Below are 14,393 nucleotides of genomic sequence, written 5' to 3' on the forward strand. Positions count from 1 at the left end.
TGCTGTTTAAGGCTGGGGGAAAAGGAATGGAGGTGCCTTTTGAAATAATAGCTTTACGTCTAATTTTTTCCCCTAAAAATGAAAAATGGTTTTAGATGAGGAGAAAAGTAAGGATCACATTTACTGACCACATTACTGATTCCACAAACAGTTTTTGTAATAACTTTTGTTACAAAGATTTATTCATCCACCACATTAACTTAAACATTTAGAGTTGACATAGCACAGTGCAGGCTGGGAACACCCACATTTCATTGACTTGAGACAGACAAAAAGTACTTAACTGGATTCTGAGCCTCAGTCAAGCAGCAACCCCTGTGTTGTTCCTGAGATTAAAATGTTGGTTCGATGCAGAATGAAACTCAAAATAGCTGAATTGAGTTGAGTTGAATGTATTTAACATATAAAAATACTGTTATTATTTCACGTCCTGTAAAAAACTCACAAATCATGGCTTTTACTGTGCAAATAAGGATTATTCTCTTGTGTTACTTGACCAGAAACAATTGAGTGCTACACAACTGTAGAAAGACACATGTGAATGTTTTTACACTTAATCCCACCCACAACTGGGGACGATTTCTTTACAATTGTGATATTTGTTTGACGATAATTCATTATTAAACATATAGGGAGTAGCTGGCAACCTCTTATATATTTTTTTATGTCAAAGTCATTGTTGTCTTTTCTCTTCACTTATTTTATATTTTTGGAAGCCTTAAAAGTTCAAAGATAAATTTAACCTTACAACCAACTTCAAATCTTTGGATTACTCAAACGTCAGTAGTACAGAGTCTACTGCACAGAACATTGACATACTGTCTTGCTAAGCAGTAATTTCAGAATCATTGTTAGGGCAGGATTTTCAAACTGATCTTCGTTCATTGCTGTTCAAACAGCAGCAAAGATCCAATATCCACTTTGGTTTTGATATTTCAGTGCCTTCAGAATGTCAAATTAAGGATATTGAGACATCAAAAGTTTTACATAAAAAGAATTTATGACAAACTCCTTCCTTTGAATTGCTGCATATTTCATTAGTGCAATATTTACCAACGATGTATTCTCCAGCGCAAACTAATAAGTCAGATCTCATAAATAGTATCAGCTCAACCTGCAGCGAGAACATCCATGACAAATTCCCCGACACGCACGCTGTGTTGCTACTTTTTAACGGTATTCAAAGCTCAGGTTGGTGACAGAACTGCTGACCATCTTCATGGCTGCACACCAAATTCTACTACAGCCAAATGGAGGCAAACAGCTGAATCCTGGAAACTTGAGTTGGCTGACAGCTTCACAATGGGATTCAGACCTCACTACCTGACTTCTGAGGCCACAGCTGACGACACGCTACAGAGACCCAGGCTGCAGTAACATCTGATTGTCTAATGGGAGAATACTGTTCATCAAACAGTTGTGTTTAGAAGTCGTGTCTGAAGTGAGGTTGGCAGGACAAATGTGTGGACCTTCTCACCGTGAGGTTTAACTCATGGCCAATGTGCTATTTGATTACTGAAACCTCAGAGAGAAAATCATCTCAGGAGTGATGTTTTTAAGACTTCAAACTGCTCTCCTCATCTCTAGCAAAAAAAAACAGACGCGGTAATGGAATGTTGTCTTTCTTTTCTCCTTATTGTGATAACTCAGAAACCAAATGACATATTTTTTTTGTTAAACATTGAAAGCGTGAAGTGAATTTAAAGTCGTGTCAGGAGACATCGCAGTGAAAACCACCAACGCTGAAACTGACATTTCTGGTACTATAAGTAACCCATGCAGAAACAAGTTGAGCTGATACCATGTATGGGAAAATTTGCGAGTCTGACCACCCCCCTCCCCGTATCTTTTTTTTTTTCTCATGCTTACCTCCTGCATTAATCTCCAGCTGGAGATCTCACAACACAATATGAGTTCACAGTTGGCTGTTAACACTTGCATTGCACAGTGATTTTGTAATACATACTGACTGCAGAGGCAGATATGGCTTCTCTGAAAATATCCCATCTTTGCTGCCTGGGGATGTAACACTCTGGCTATGTTAAGATGACATCTGTCTTCAACCTTCACAGTTGAATTGTGCACACAAGGTGCTGCCTTCTTCCTCTGCAACAGTGCTGGCAGACACTAAAGTTCATCACGGCGGTTGTCTACAGTGCAGGAGGGAAAATAATAGAGAGATCATTGAAAATGAACCCAAGGGTAAGGACGAAAGATTTTGCCGAAAGTGCGGTGATTATACAAATGGCTACTTGCAAAGTCTGACAGCCATCTGGAGATACAAAGTGTCTTTTTTGGCTTTTACTCACCTTTTTTATGTTTTGATGGCAACGGATTCTGCCTTTGTGTAGTTTGGTCTTCCACAGACTGAAGCTGTCTCAGTAACTGTTTAATCTCATTGTCATAGTCAACCCATTCAGGCACAATCCTTGCGGCGGCAGTTAACTTTGGCTCTTTGGTCTTCGGGTTATTGCACTGCAGCAAAAATAAATACATTAAAAAAATAGATAAATAATAATAATAAAAAAAAAAAAAAAAGACAACACATCAATCACGCCACCAGTGCTACTTCCTCCCCAGATTGTCATTCCCAGCACTGTCTGTGGCAGGCATTTGAACCTAATCTGATTTCCAATTCTGTTAAAAGGACATTAGCTCATGTCTTGTGTCTGAATTACCAAGTGGGATCCTATTCCAGTCTACTGGAGCCTGTCCAGTAATTCTTAAAATTAGATTAGGAGACTACACAATTGCTTCTCTGTTGTCTCCTAAATGCCAAGTACCTCATGGACATTAGGGGCTGGGAGTATTCTCTTGCTTCACTGTGTCACAGTAGATACTGTTTGCTTTTAAACATATCTTAAGCAGCAGACATTATTTGAAAAGCAAAGATAACTAAAGTAGTGGAGTGTTGGTATACAACCATGGTCCAGGACAATAAATATGGAAATCAGTTAAACGATCAAACACCTATACTATTTAAGTCAGAACTAAACGCACCAGATCAATAGTTTTGGCTGTGACTTTGGACCCATCGTCACACCAGGTCTCACACCACAGCCAATCTTGAGGAAGAGACTTGATGGCCACTTGGTGGATCATGTTGTTTGGAAGGTCCTGAAATTTGAAAAAAGAAAATACCTAGCTTGAGGTGCTCTGTAAAAACAAATACACTTCCTGAGAAGAAGCCAAGAGAATGTCTTCTGCAGAATAAAACGCAGCTGGCTTATGTTTGCGTTACCTGATCCAGGTTGGACAGACTGTTAGGGTCTTGGCTCAAGGCCTGGTACTGGCCTCGTAATCGGTCCCCTGCTGCAATTTTACGGAACTTCTTCAAATCTACTACGTACAGGGCACTGGAAGGAAGGAGAGAAAGAAAATAAGCTCATCCACGGTAAATCACTTAATAGAATGACGGCAAAGATAACAAAAGGAGCTTTTTTTTTTTCTCCAGGTGAGCACACCTAAAATGCCTTGTAGATTTAACAGGTTTAAGTCAGACTGTTCACTGATTCAGATCCTCGTTCACCCTCACTGCTTTTCTCCTTCCCCGCAGAGCTAAGTAGCAGACTGACAGCTGATCTAATCACTGTAGTTCCCTGACTTTTCCTTTCCCTCCACATCACCCGGTGACAGTGGAAAGTTCTGCTTGCTGTTCAGCTACTGGCTGTCAGTTGATTAACCAGCGCAGTAAGACTAAGAAAATTAAGTAAAATAAAAAGAAATCCATAAAACATCTCTATATATTTTTGTATAGTATCCAATAGGTTCTGAAAACATCTATCAAAATGTATTAGGACGTCCAGTCATGATGGAAACTGGAAGAAAATACAATAGCTGTATTTTAATTTTTCACAGTCAAATCTCTATAAGAAAAGTTGATTTACCGTTAATTCCGGACTATAAGCTGCTACTTTTTTCATACGCTTTGAATGCTGCGACTTAACAATAATGCAGCTAATTTATCGATTTTTTTAGGGCTCTCGTGCTTCATGTTGCCAAGACATTTAGCCTCGTCACATTGGACCAATGAAATTACTGTGAACGAAGAAAACGATAAGCTCTTCTGGTGCGGCGTATATTCAGGTGCGCTAAATGGTAATTATCGTGAATTTTTTCTTAACCCTCATTTAGATGTCTCAAGAGGCCTCTGAATAGAGCATATCCAAATCTCTGACAAACTCAAATAAAACTTGAGGTTTTTTTTCTGTGTTTTAACTGTGATTCAATAATTTTGCATACTCTATCCTCCTCCATTCAGAAAACAAGTCATTTGTTAAAATAAAAAAAGGGAATTACTGAAACAATGATTTTTTTTTGCCAGAAAAACCCATGTCTGGGTAGATGATACTGAGAGGACAAAATTATTTTCCCGTATATTCCACCTCAGAGGTTTTACAGCACAGCCTTCCTTTATTCTGTTTTGCAGAGTACAAAAAAGTCCCAAATGTCCCCAACTGACTACCTGCTATGAATGGCCTGGCAGGGAATGGTCGCAGTCGGAACAGAGTGCTCCGAATGCTAATATTTTAGACTGCTTGGATTTATTGTGGATCCTGTCTCTGAAGGTGGAGGTTACATTCATTTCCACAAAAAATGAGAACAGAGGCATTGGAGGAAAAAGGAAAGGGACTACAATACAATTGCATTATTAAATATAGAATATGTATATACACACACACACACAGGTAAATATCAGTTCCATGTCAAGATTTGAATTTTTTTTTTGCCATAAACCATCTCACTGCAGTCCATCGGAGTGTACCTGATGTGATATTTCCTGAGCCCTAAATGTGACGCCCAATAGCCGGTCTTCCAGAAGCGGTAGCCTTCCATCTCTCTGCGACTATCACAGAATGGTGTATAGCCATATGGAGCGCCCTCCAGGTCCAAATCCCTCAAGTCCTTCAGATCAGCCCGAACTATCTGGGAGAGGGCAAGGATATTGGCATGTACAAGGGAGAGGGACATATGACATTTGAGTTGTGTTAAAACTCCAAACTACGACTGGGACGCAGTCTCTCCATTTCCCTCCAACATTTGCACACAGCAACTTTTCCATTTCAGTTCAATTTGATCCTCACCTGGTCGGCATCCACAAAGATGATCTTGTCAACAGCCAAGGGAAACAGAACATCCAGAAATAGGATCTTGTATCCCCAGATAATACGCTGCTTTTCCGTCTGCTGGTGGAGCCAACGTGGCCATTTGTACTGGACTAGTTCATACTGAAAGTCATACCTTTTTGCCATGTGAGGGATGGTCTCCTACCCAGACAGCAAAAAAAAAAAAAATACTACATCAAGGATTAAATCAATGAAATTATAAGACTATTAAAAGAATGACAGTTAGTAGATGTAAACACTGGCTACTGTATACTGAATAACCGATATGTTTTTTATTTAATTTTTTTATATATCACATTGTTTGGTGCTACACAGTGAACTGTAATTTCACACTCAAAATTCAGACCTGGATCTCGGTCTAAATTCTTGGCTATGGATTACATGTATTTTTAGATAATCATATAATTGGTCACAGCACAATTGCTTACAGACAGTAAAGAACTTGAAATTGGCAAAAATAAGCTGGTTATTGTTACCTAAGTCTAAGAATGGTATGACACAAAGCTACCACATATTACCCTATAAAATATTCTCTGGTAATTAATAAAAATAATGGTGAGCTGCAGAGAGTTCTACACTATTTTAAACATGAAAGAGAAAATCTATTTGGATACCCATAAACAAAGCTAACAGAATAATGCAAAAGCCACGTAATGTGTTTGATGTTAGTGAGAATTCTGTGTATTTCAGCCTCCAAAAACAGTCTTTGAAACAAGTCAGACCCTCTCTTTAACAAACTGAACATTATATTCCTCAAAAGGAAGGACCTCAGGGCTATTGTAGAGGATGTTAGATGTTCCTTACAGGCAAATGTAGATGTACTTTCAACAGAGATGCACTGTGGGCTAGTTTTGCTTGCCTATAAATTTCAAGAATCATTAAATTGGTAAAACACTGATGCAAAGATGGACCAAACAGTGATAAAATATGCTGACCACCTGACATTTAGACTTACTCAAGTATATATATACACAACTTTACCCGCTGGACAAAAATGTTTTGCTGATCAATGACCACTGTCGGCAGGAAAAGTTATTTCAGCAAGCAAAACAGTTTCAATGGATGGGCATTAGTTTTATTTTGTTGAGTTGCTAAGTTTTCAAAATAAATAATGACCATTCAAAATTTCAGAAGGTGAATGTACTGTATCACTGTTATGTCCTTTCCTTTATTAGGATTTGAATAATGACTGTTAATAGCTTAAAACTGATTCTTCCAAAAAAAAAAGACTTGTTCAGTTTCAAACTGTTATGCCGAAGCTTTTTGAAGGTGAGGTAAACCTTCATATTTCATCCAATAAACGAAGTTTACTAGGCATTCTCTAAAGAAAGTACCATGTAAGTGAGTTGAAATTGTCTTTTTGAAATCTTGTTTTCACATTCTACACTAATGCTGTTTGTTGTTGATGCTGTTGTTTTGACATTAAGTCTGGACAAAAGGATAATTAAAGTACACAATGTAGATACATTTACATATTAGAATGTTTTTTTTAGAAAAAACAAAAACACCAAAAAAGCAAAACCATTCCTGACCAAAATGTTTCACTTAAACTCAAGAATTAGAGAATTTTAGGCAATTAGTCATTATATTTACTTATGTAAATGTTTGCTCTGCAAGTTCTTGTAAAAGGTGTGGGGGGCATCAATGGGAGTTATAGAGCAAAGAAAGTACCTTGAATGAAGGAGAGAGGTAATTTTTAAGAAACCAGAACTTAATGGGTGTTTTGGTGTGCCGAAGGACAGACAGCATCATTATCCTGGAACAGAGACAGAAAGAGTGAATGGTAAGAGCCTGGATTGGGAATAAGAGTAAAGTAACTTGCAGAATCAAAAAACGAGGAAGTGTCCCACCTCAAAAATCTCTCATAAAGATGACCTGAAGCCACAGAAAAGATATTCAAGACATCGTCTTCTTTCTTCCCTCCCTCGTCCTTTTTGGAGCCACCACCTGTGATGCTATTAAAACACAGCCCACAAGTCTGTTGAGTTTTGATTACCTGATGCTTTTCAAAACTTGACAGTGAATTACAACTAAGCTAGCAGCACGCAAAAGTTAGTAAACCAGGAATAATAAAGCTTTAATCAGCGGATGAAAAAAAAACCCTCTTTCAAACTAACACTGCACTGTTGTGCAGGAAACTGAGGGTTATTTTCAATGTAATAAAGGGAATAGCAATGCTCTTGCAAGCCATTACATTGACATCTCGTGGCTACTCTTCAAGAAAAAGCTTTAATTTCCATTAGAAAGCAGACAGAAAAGGCATCTTATACTGAAATTACAGTGCAAATTTTCATCACCAATCGGGTTCATTTTGTGACCCCAGGTCTACGTCCCAAGTTGTGCCTAAAAATAATTCTATCCACATTTGACTCTGTAACTACACTTATTTGCTATTTCTTGCTGCCATTAGTCTGATGGAGTTGTATCCCAGCCTTTTTAACTCAGCTGGGACACACATATACATACATATAAAAAGAATCACTCCTCCTTAGAGGAGCCCTGACCTCGGCAGTGGAAATTGAATGATACAGCTTGGAAAAAAGAAATGAAAGCTGCCGGTTGGAATCAGTTTTTATTCCTCATGAATCTTAACACAGTGAATAAAGCTCAAAGTTGAACTTGACTATCAAGTTTACACTGTAAGCTGGTGCTTGTAAAAGTACAATTTGTATAAATAAACCTCATACAATGGTGAACTGAGCAAATTGAAATGCTTGAAATAACACAAACCATCACTGCAAACACATTCAACCCATTGGAAATCTCTTACAGCCATTGTGGTCTATCTCATGTTGACATCCCAGCAGTTAACCTACTAGCTAATAAAAGAGCTACAACAGATCCAGTAGTTTTCAATATTTAGATGTCGACTTAGGGCATGACCCACTGCCAATTGATAGAGACTGGTCGTTTGTCAATGCATTCAGATGCCCTCTTAAATGGAATATCTCAACATAAAATGTAGGTTCTGGCCTAGACAAAATAACCTTCCAAACAATACAACTGTAGTGTTTTCTGACCACACCTCTGCTGTCACAGTGTAACATGAAATAAACTCCCACATATAGCCTCTGTAACACTGTGACACCAGATTTGCTACAAGAAAACATTACAGATTTCTGATAGGGATCAAACCAAAGGTCATTTTAGTATGTTAGTTAAATAATCATTAATTCAGGGCATCTGAATGATTCAACATATAACCAGCCTCGATCAATGGCTATAGCATGGGTCGTGATACAAGGATCATTCAATGGACACATTTCAGGTTGTCTGCTTGAGCGTAGATGTCAGTATTTGAACTGCGTGAACTGCGTCCTTGTCTCTAAAGGCTGCTGATGACGGAAGAGGACCATGTCTTATATTCAGTAAAATCATACCCTAGTCTCCAGGGCGATGTTAGTGAGGAAGATGGAGGTGTATAGCACTGCTTTTCTCTTCTTGTCTTTTTATGTAACTCACTGACACGCATATAACAGAAACGGAAAAAAAAACAGTAAGTGGAATGCCTACATCACATCTGACTTACTTGCTTATGATAATCCGCACATCTGGAAGGATCTGCAAAGCTTTGGTTAAATCCTGAGGCATGAAAAGCATCAACCAGACACAACTCCGGTTCTGTTACATATGCTTGGCAGGCACATATCACCTTTACTTGTGAATGCACTCCAGACTTTCAACATCCTATGTTTTTCATGCTATACACAGTATTGTGTGGCACTCCATTAACGACATAGTGAAGTATTTCATATAAAAATGGAATTCCTTTGAGCAAAATCCCATTTATGATCCACAACATTCACCTTAACTCGCCACCAAAAAAACATCCCAACTGCATTTTGGTTGTGCCCAGGGCCATGTGGTCAATTTAGCAAGAATATCACTTATTTTCCCTCAGCCCACACTAAACCCCAGGAAGAACATGCAACAGACAAAGCAATTGTAATCTTCTAGATCTCATAAAGAAAACACATAGCAAATAGGCAATAAGATTCAGTTGTGGCAGAGAAAAATAATCAACTTCAATCCAAAACCAACTAAAGAAAATGTGCCTTATGTCAAACATTCAAATAAATCTCCTGCTACCACATGAGAAATGCGGGACCCCTATAGCAGCATCTATTCAAAATCTGAATTCCACACAAAGGTAACATGCCTTCTCTAACCTTGTGGGCTTCTAATGCAAGAGATCCTTATCGGAAGCATAAAGGATTTAAACCCTCAAAGTTTTTCAGGATCAAAATATTAACAGACGGTAGCTTTTGCTTATCTACTTTCCAGCCAACTACAAAGAAGAAAGCAAAACAGAGAAACAGAAAGCGTTTTCTTATGCTCATTGCTGCTCTACAGAGATAAAGTCTCCTTTAAAGATGGGACAATTTTTAAATCCCTGTCACACAAGACTCAGAGGCCTACTGATGCATGGGTTTGCCTCACTAATTCTTGGTGTTGGATCAATAAATGGCTTTCTGTCCCACCCTTTACAATAAATCCCTCAATATACTCAGAGATTACAAATGAAGTCTGGGGCATAAACACATCTTGATTTGCAGGGCCCACCAAATTTATGTATGATAGATGGTCCAAGTGCACACTGAAACATTCAAGATCCTTTAGCAGTTATAAACTTGTCTTTCTTAACTGATAAACAGCAAACAGTACTTTAAGACTGCAGGCCTTGTTTATGTGAATAACTCTAGGCCCTCAGTTCATGAGCACTTCATTTTCAATTTCAGTTTCAATTATAGTTAAAATGTTATATTTGTATTCTGACTTTAATAAGTTTACCACAACAAAGTGTTACTCTTCATTTCTTTTGAGCACCAGGGTGGATCTGATTGTCTCTACCTGCCATTATTTTAGGTGAATAATCCAGCAAGATCACTCATAATCCTTTGATAAGAAAAAAAACGTTATTGCTGGAAAAAAATGGCAATTCAGCTAAACACAACCTAAAATCCTGTACTCAGATGAACTCCACATTTGCACACCTATGAAGATTTTACCTCGCATGCAGATTGAACACTTGCAGAGAGAAAACAGTGGATAAAAATAGAAATGCATTTGGTTTTTGCTTACAGAAATAATAGATGCTTTTATTTCCCCTTTCAAAGTGAGAAGGAAAAGTACTCTCTCATGATGTGGACACATGGACAGACTCCAATGTCAGGCATGGAAATAAATGCTCTACATGCAATGGAGAGACTAAAAGGCATAAGTAACATGATGTCTAGAAAAGGGTAAGTGAGTATTTTGCTGTGCAGTAGAGAAATTCAGGGTCTGCATATTCAGAGGGCAGGACAGGAATGTAGTGCTCTCTCCTTTGTTTCTAAATTATTCTCTGAAGAAAATCATTTTTCAGCCAATTTTATGTGTGTGGAACTATACAATATATACATAATGTCTGGTAGACACCAACATCAATATGCTCCTGCGTGACAGAAAACACTGAACTTTGACAGAATGTTAGTGACCTCCTTTCCCATATAATTTGAGAGACTTAAGGATTAATTCATTACAAAAGCTAAGTTATCCATTATTTTACTGAAATATTCTATGCAAGACTATAAAAATTTGGGTATGGAAAATGAAGCTCAAGTGGTAGTGCCTAAAACAGGAATTCTTTCTGATGTCTTACAGACAGAAACTCCAAGGATGAAAAACAGATTATATAGCGATAGAAAACATGACAAACTTCCTGATATGGTTAGTAGTATCTGTAAACAACGCTCAATTATTAATGTCCAGCCTATTTGCAGCATGATTTTAGTACCATTTACAGTTAAATAAATGTTAAAAATTAATTTATTTGTCAAGTGTCACAAGGTTCTTTGATTTGAGGGTATTTGGCTGATCAACCCATTACTTCTGAGCCCAAAGCTACAAGATAGTGATCGCCAAAAAGCTTCAAAAATATACTTTCGTCATAATTCATTAGGTTAGCTAGTTCTCAGTCATGATCATCAAAATGGACCTTGCACCTAAACAGAATACTGCCAATAACTACCAATAACCAAGTTTAATTATCTGAGCAATGTGATGTACACACTTTTTAATGTAATGCACGTGACCAAACTTGAAAGCTTAATACCAGCTAAAACGTTTAAGACTTCTACCTCCAGTGCTTAGCTTTAGGACGTGATATGTTGTGAAATAATGAGGGGTGCTTGCACAAGCAGTTTTGGATATCCAAAATGGTGAGGAAATAAATGGATAAATAAAAGATGAATGAGATTGGTTTACACCATTGGTATATCTTATTTAGACAAAAAGAAAAAAAACAGTAATGGAAAATATAATTCACAACATAATTTAGGTGATTAGCAAAGCAACTGAAATCAAATAATGAACACTGTATGCTAACAGATTTGACAAATGGTGTTAAATAAGTTGCAACCCCACAGCCTACCTTTTCTCTAAAGTGCTCCAAACACTTCAAACAGCAAGCATTAAGTAAGGAGACAGGATCACACTGTTAGAATAGCTGGGAAAAACAGCAATACACACTTACACATACCTACAGAAGCACATATTTTTTGCAAGACTAGATCTTACAGCATAATATTGCAGTCTAGATCCAGGGGAAGAATGAGATCTCCTGAAATCACAATGTATAATTGACCACAGAAGACACATCAGCACATTCCCACATCATTTATCCACAGGTTTGCAGCCGACAAGTTCAAGTTGTGTTTTGAATCAACTAAAATCAAAACACAGGTAGTTGCATTGGTCAAGTATAATGCACAAACCTTGCTATGGAGTCCCAGAGGCCTTTGCTTTCACTATTTTCATTTAAAAGCTCTTCATTCATCTTCTCTGCCTTTTTCTGGACCTGCGATTAAGAAAGAAATTAAAATTATATACTTGTGTCATTATGATCTATGCAATTTAGTTTCAGTTACCTCAAGTCTTGATGTGTGAAATACTGTCCATGATAAACTACCGTAAAAAAATCCTTTCAATATAGGTTGATTAATGATCAAAGATTAATTGGATTAATACACACTGACACGTATAAATATATAGAGAGAGAGATATGTTGTAAGTAAAATACTTAAAAAAACACACTTACCCTGACTTTGATGATCTTACTATGAAAACTGTTAAGCAAAACAACGACATTTCCTTCATCTGTTGGGGAATCAGTTCCATCATGCCTAAAAATGGAAGAAGAGAGAGAACATGGAAGTCAACAAGTATGGAAGTATGCTAAGTGACTGGGTGTTGTCTCATTTTCTTTTATATACAATTGTATAGTGTCAGATTTTCATGCTGACTGGCAAATATAAAGGTAAAATTAATTGAAATTCCTTTGAATAAAACAAGTGTTTTTTTAAATTAAATTTCATGTCAAGATCACTGTGAACACTGTGCTTCACTGAACAATACAGATGCAAATGGCAGAATTAGTTGGAACCATCGTTCACATTTCAACAATAGCTTCACGTATGATCCATTAAAATAAAATTCTACAACAGCACTCATGAGGAAATCAGTCAATGTAACCATTTTTGAATGTTCTGAAGAGCTTAAATGAAACAAAAAAAAAAACACCAACTGAAACCAGCTTGAGGTGGGGGGACTGTTTTGTACATTGGTTTATCTGCGGCAGCCATTTACAGCACTGTATCAACAATAACCACCGCCTACCTGCTCACAGTGCAGATTTATGCAGCCTTCTTGTTTAAGTGACGACTGACATGTTTGTGTTTAGGCTTGATATCACACAATTGTTCAAAGTTAAAATATCAGGTGAATAGTACAGAGTTTTTTAATCTTTTTTATCTTTTTGAAAGGTGACCTTCGGACAGACTTGTGTGTATGCATACTAAAATGTGGCCACAAGCATAGCTGCTGGGTTTGTACTCCAACCTTATTCATTACCTAGCGTTATTGTTTGGTATCACTGTCCCATTATTTAATCCATTACTTCTTCCCAGCAAACTGTATATATTGGTAGGTTTAATAAGAAAGCCTAGGCTGTATTGATTACATAACACTGGCCAGCAAATACAATTGTTTAAGGACTGTTCTGACCTGTTTAGAATGTACTTAACCAGTTGTGATCTATGTGGCTTGAATGTAAAACAACAGAGTAAACTTCAAACATAAACAATTGGCTGTGATGCACAGCAACTCATTATGACCCCATTTTTTGTGAAAGACAAAAAAAAAAAAATCTAACCTGATCACGATGATAAATGTCCACTATGCATGGAACACAAACTGCATTTTCCCCTCTAAGCTCAAGTGCAGCTAGTGTTTTGGCCCCTCAGCTGTCACCAGTACAACTTCGCCTTTAGGGTTTGTGTTGAAAAGCACCAGGGATCAATCTATATCCATTCTCTGAGGAGAGCAAAGCTGGTCATCTCAATCATTGCTGTCAGGGCAATGTGCGTCTGTGGCACGCAGCGGGAAAGGAAAAACGGAGGCTCCGGGATTGGAGTGCACAGATTCTTCCCACTTGGCTCTGATCAGCCACCTAACCAGAGCAGAGAGCCGCTAACCACAAGAATAATGACACTGCCAAGGTGAAAAATGACATCACCCCTTAGCTTCACCTGGAGGATTGGGGAATAAATCTTGAGTTGTCTGATATGATTCCAGAGGAACCAAGGGCTGGATGTGTCCTAAATCTTATGTGAGGAGGGCCAGAGAGGAAAGTATCTGTGATTGTAAGAACATTAACACTTGTGCATTAAGACACAGAAAGCGCAGAAAGACATGTATACATGAGTAGGATTTAAGCTGTTGTCAGTGTAGTCAGTGACAAAGAGGGATCAGGGTCCTGTGGCATGTTGTGACATGCTGTGGTTGGAAGTGACAAAATAAGCCCCCAAATTCTTGGATGCAAAAAGGTCAGATTTAAAAAAAAAAAAAAGCGGAAGAATTTTGTTAAAATGCATAAAACCAACCAAAGCACATTACAGTTTCTATTTGTCTGGAAAAATTAGATGACACCAACGCACAAGTCTAGTATATAGAGTTCTGACACCTACGCTTTCCAAACTAAAACACATTCTGCTGCTGATGTACTGCAGTCTGAGGTGGATGGCATGGCAGGTGACCAGCTGAATCATCTCTTCAATCTGTCTTCTTTTTAATAGCACCCCTTCCCACCTACCTGTCTCTTTCCCCTCGGTGTACAGCACAACTCCCTGCACTTATCAAAACCTTGGGCTGCTACAGTGTCAGCAGCTCTCCATGTTACCATAGTGACGGGTTTCATAGCTACCAGTATGAAACAGAGGAAGCCGAAAA

The 14,393-nt window shown here is 37.9% G+C and overlaps 1 protein-coding gene across 4 annotated transcripts in view; it reads right to left on the reverse strand.

Annotated features, from left to right (window-relative positions):
- Nucleotides 1-15: 15 nt before the first annotated feature.
- The window catches only part of uggt2 (UDP-glucose glycoprotein glucosyltransferase 2), a 41,669-nt gene continuing 27,291 nt past the window's right edge, over nucleotides 16-14,393 (reverse strand). Inside the window, exons 31-41 of one of the 4 annotated variants that reach the window (XM_086145655.1) lie at nucleotides 12,205-12,289; nucleotides 11,882-11,964; nucleotides 11,539-11,562; nucleotides 6,977-7,081; nucleotides 6,798-6,882; nucleotides 5,085-5,267; nucleotides 4,766-4,926; nucleotides 3,242-3,356; nucleotides 3,001-3,117; nucleotides 2,310-2,475; nucleotides 16-2,150 (exon numbers count right to left, since the gene is read on the reverse strand). In XM_086145655.1, the coding sequence (XP_086001781.1) occupies nucleotides 2,128-2,150; nucleotides 2,310-2,475; nucleotides 3,001-3,117; nucleotides 3,242-3,356; nucleotides 4,766-4,926; nucleotides 5,085-5,267; nucleotides 6,798-6,882; nucleotides 6,977-7,081; nucleotides 11,539-11,562; nucleotides 11,882-11,964; nucleotides 12,205-12,289 (1,147 nt within the window). In that variant the 3' untranslated portion in view covers nucleotides 16-2,127. Of the gene's footprint in view, nucleotides 2,151-2,309; nucleotides 2,476-3,000; nucleotides 3,118-3,241; nucleotides 3,357-4,765; nucleotides 4,927-5,084; nucleotides 5,268-6,797; nucleotides 6,883-6,975; nucleotides 7,082-11,538; nucleotides 11,728-11,881; nucleotides 11,965-12,204; nucleotides 12,290-14,393 lie in introns of those variants that run through there. The other 3 variants (XM_086145654.1, XM_086145656.1, XR_015106062.1) reach the window with 3 other exon arrangements.

This window comes from Fistularia commersonii, chromosome 4 (assembly GCF_037954325.1).
Source record: "Fistularia commersonii isolate RoL2024-O1a breed Wild chromosome 4, RoL_Fcom_v1.0, whole genome shotgun sequence".
Taxonomy (NCBI): domain Eukaryota; kingdom Metazoa; phylum Chordata; class Actinopteri; order Syngnathiformes; family Fistulariidae; genus Fistularia; species Fistularia commersonii.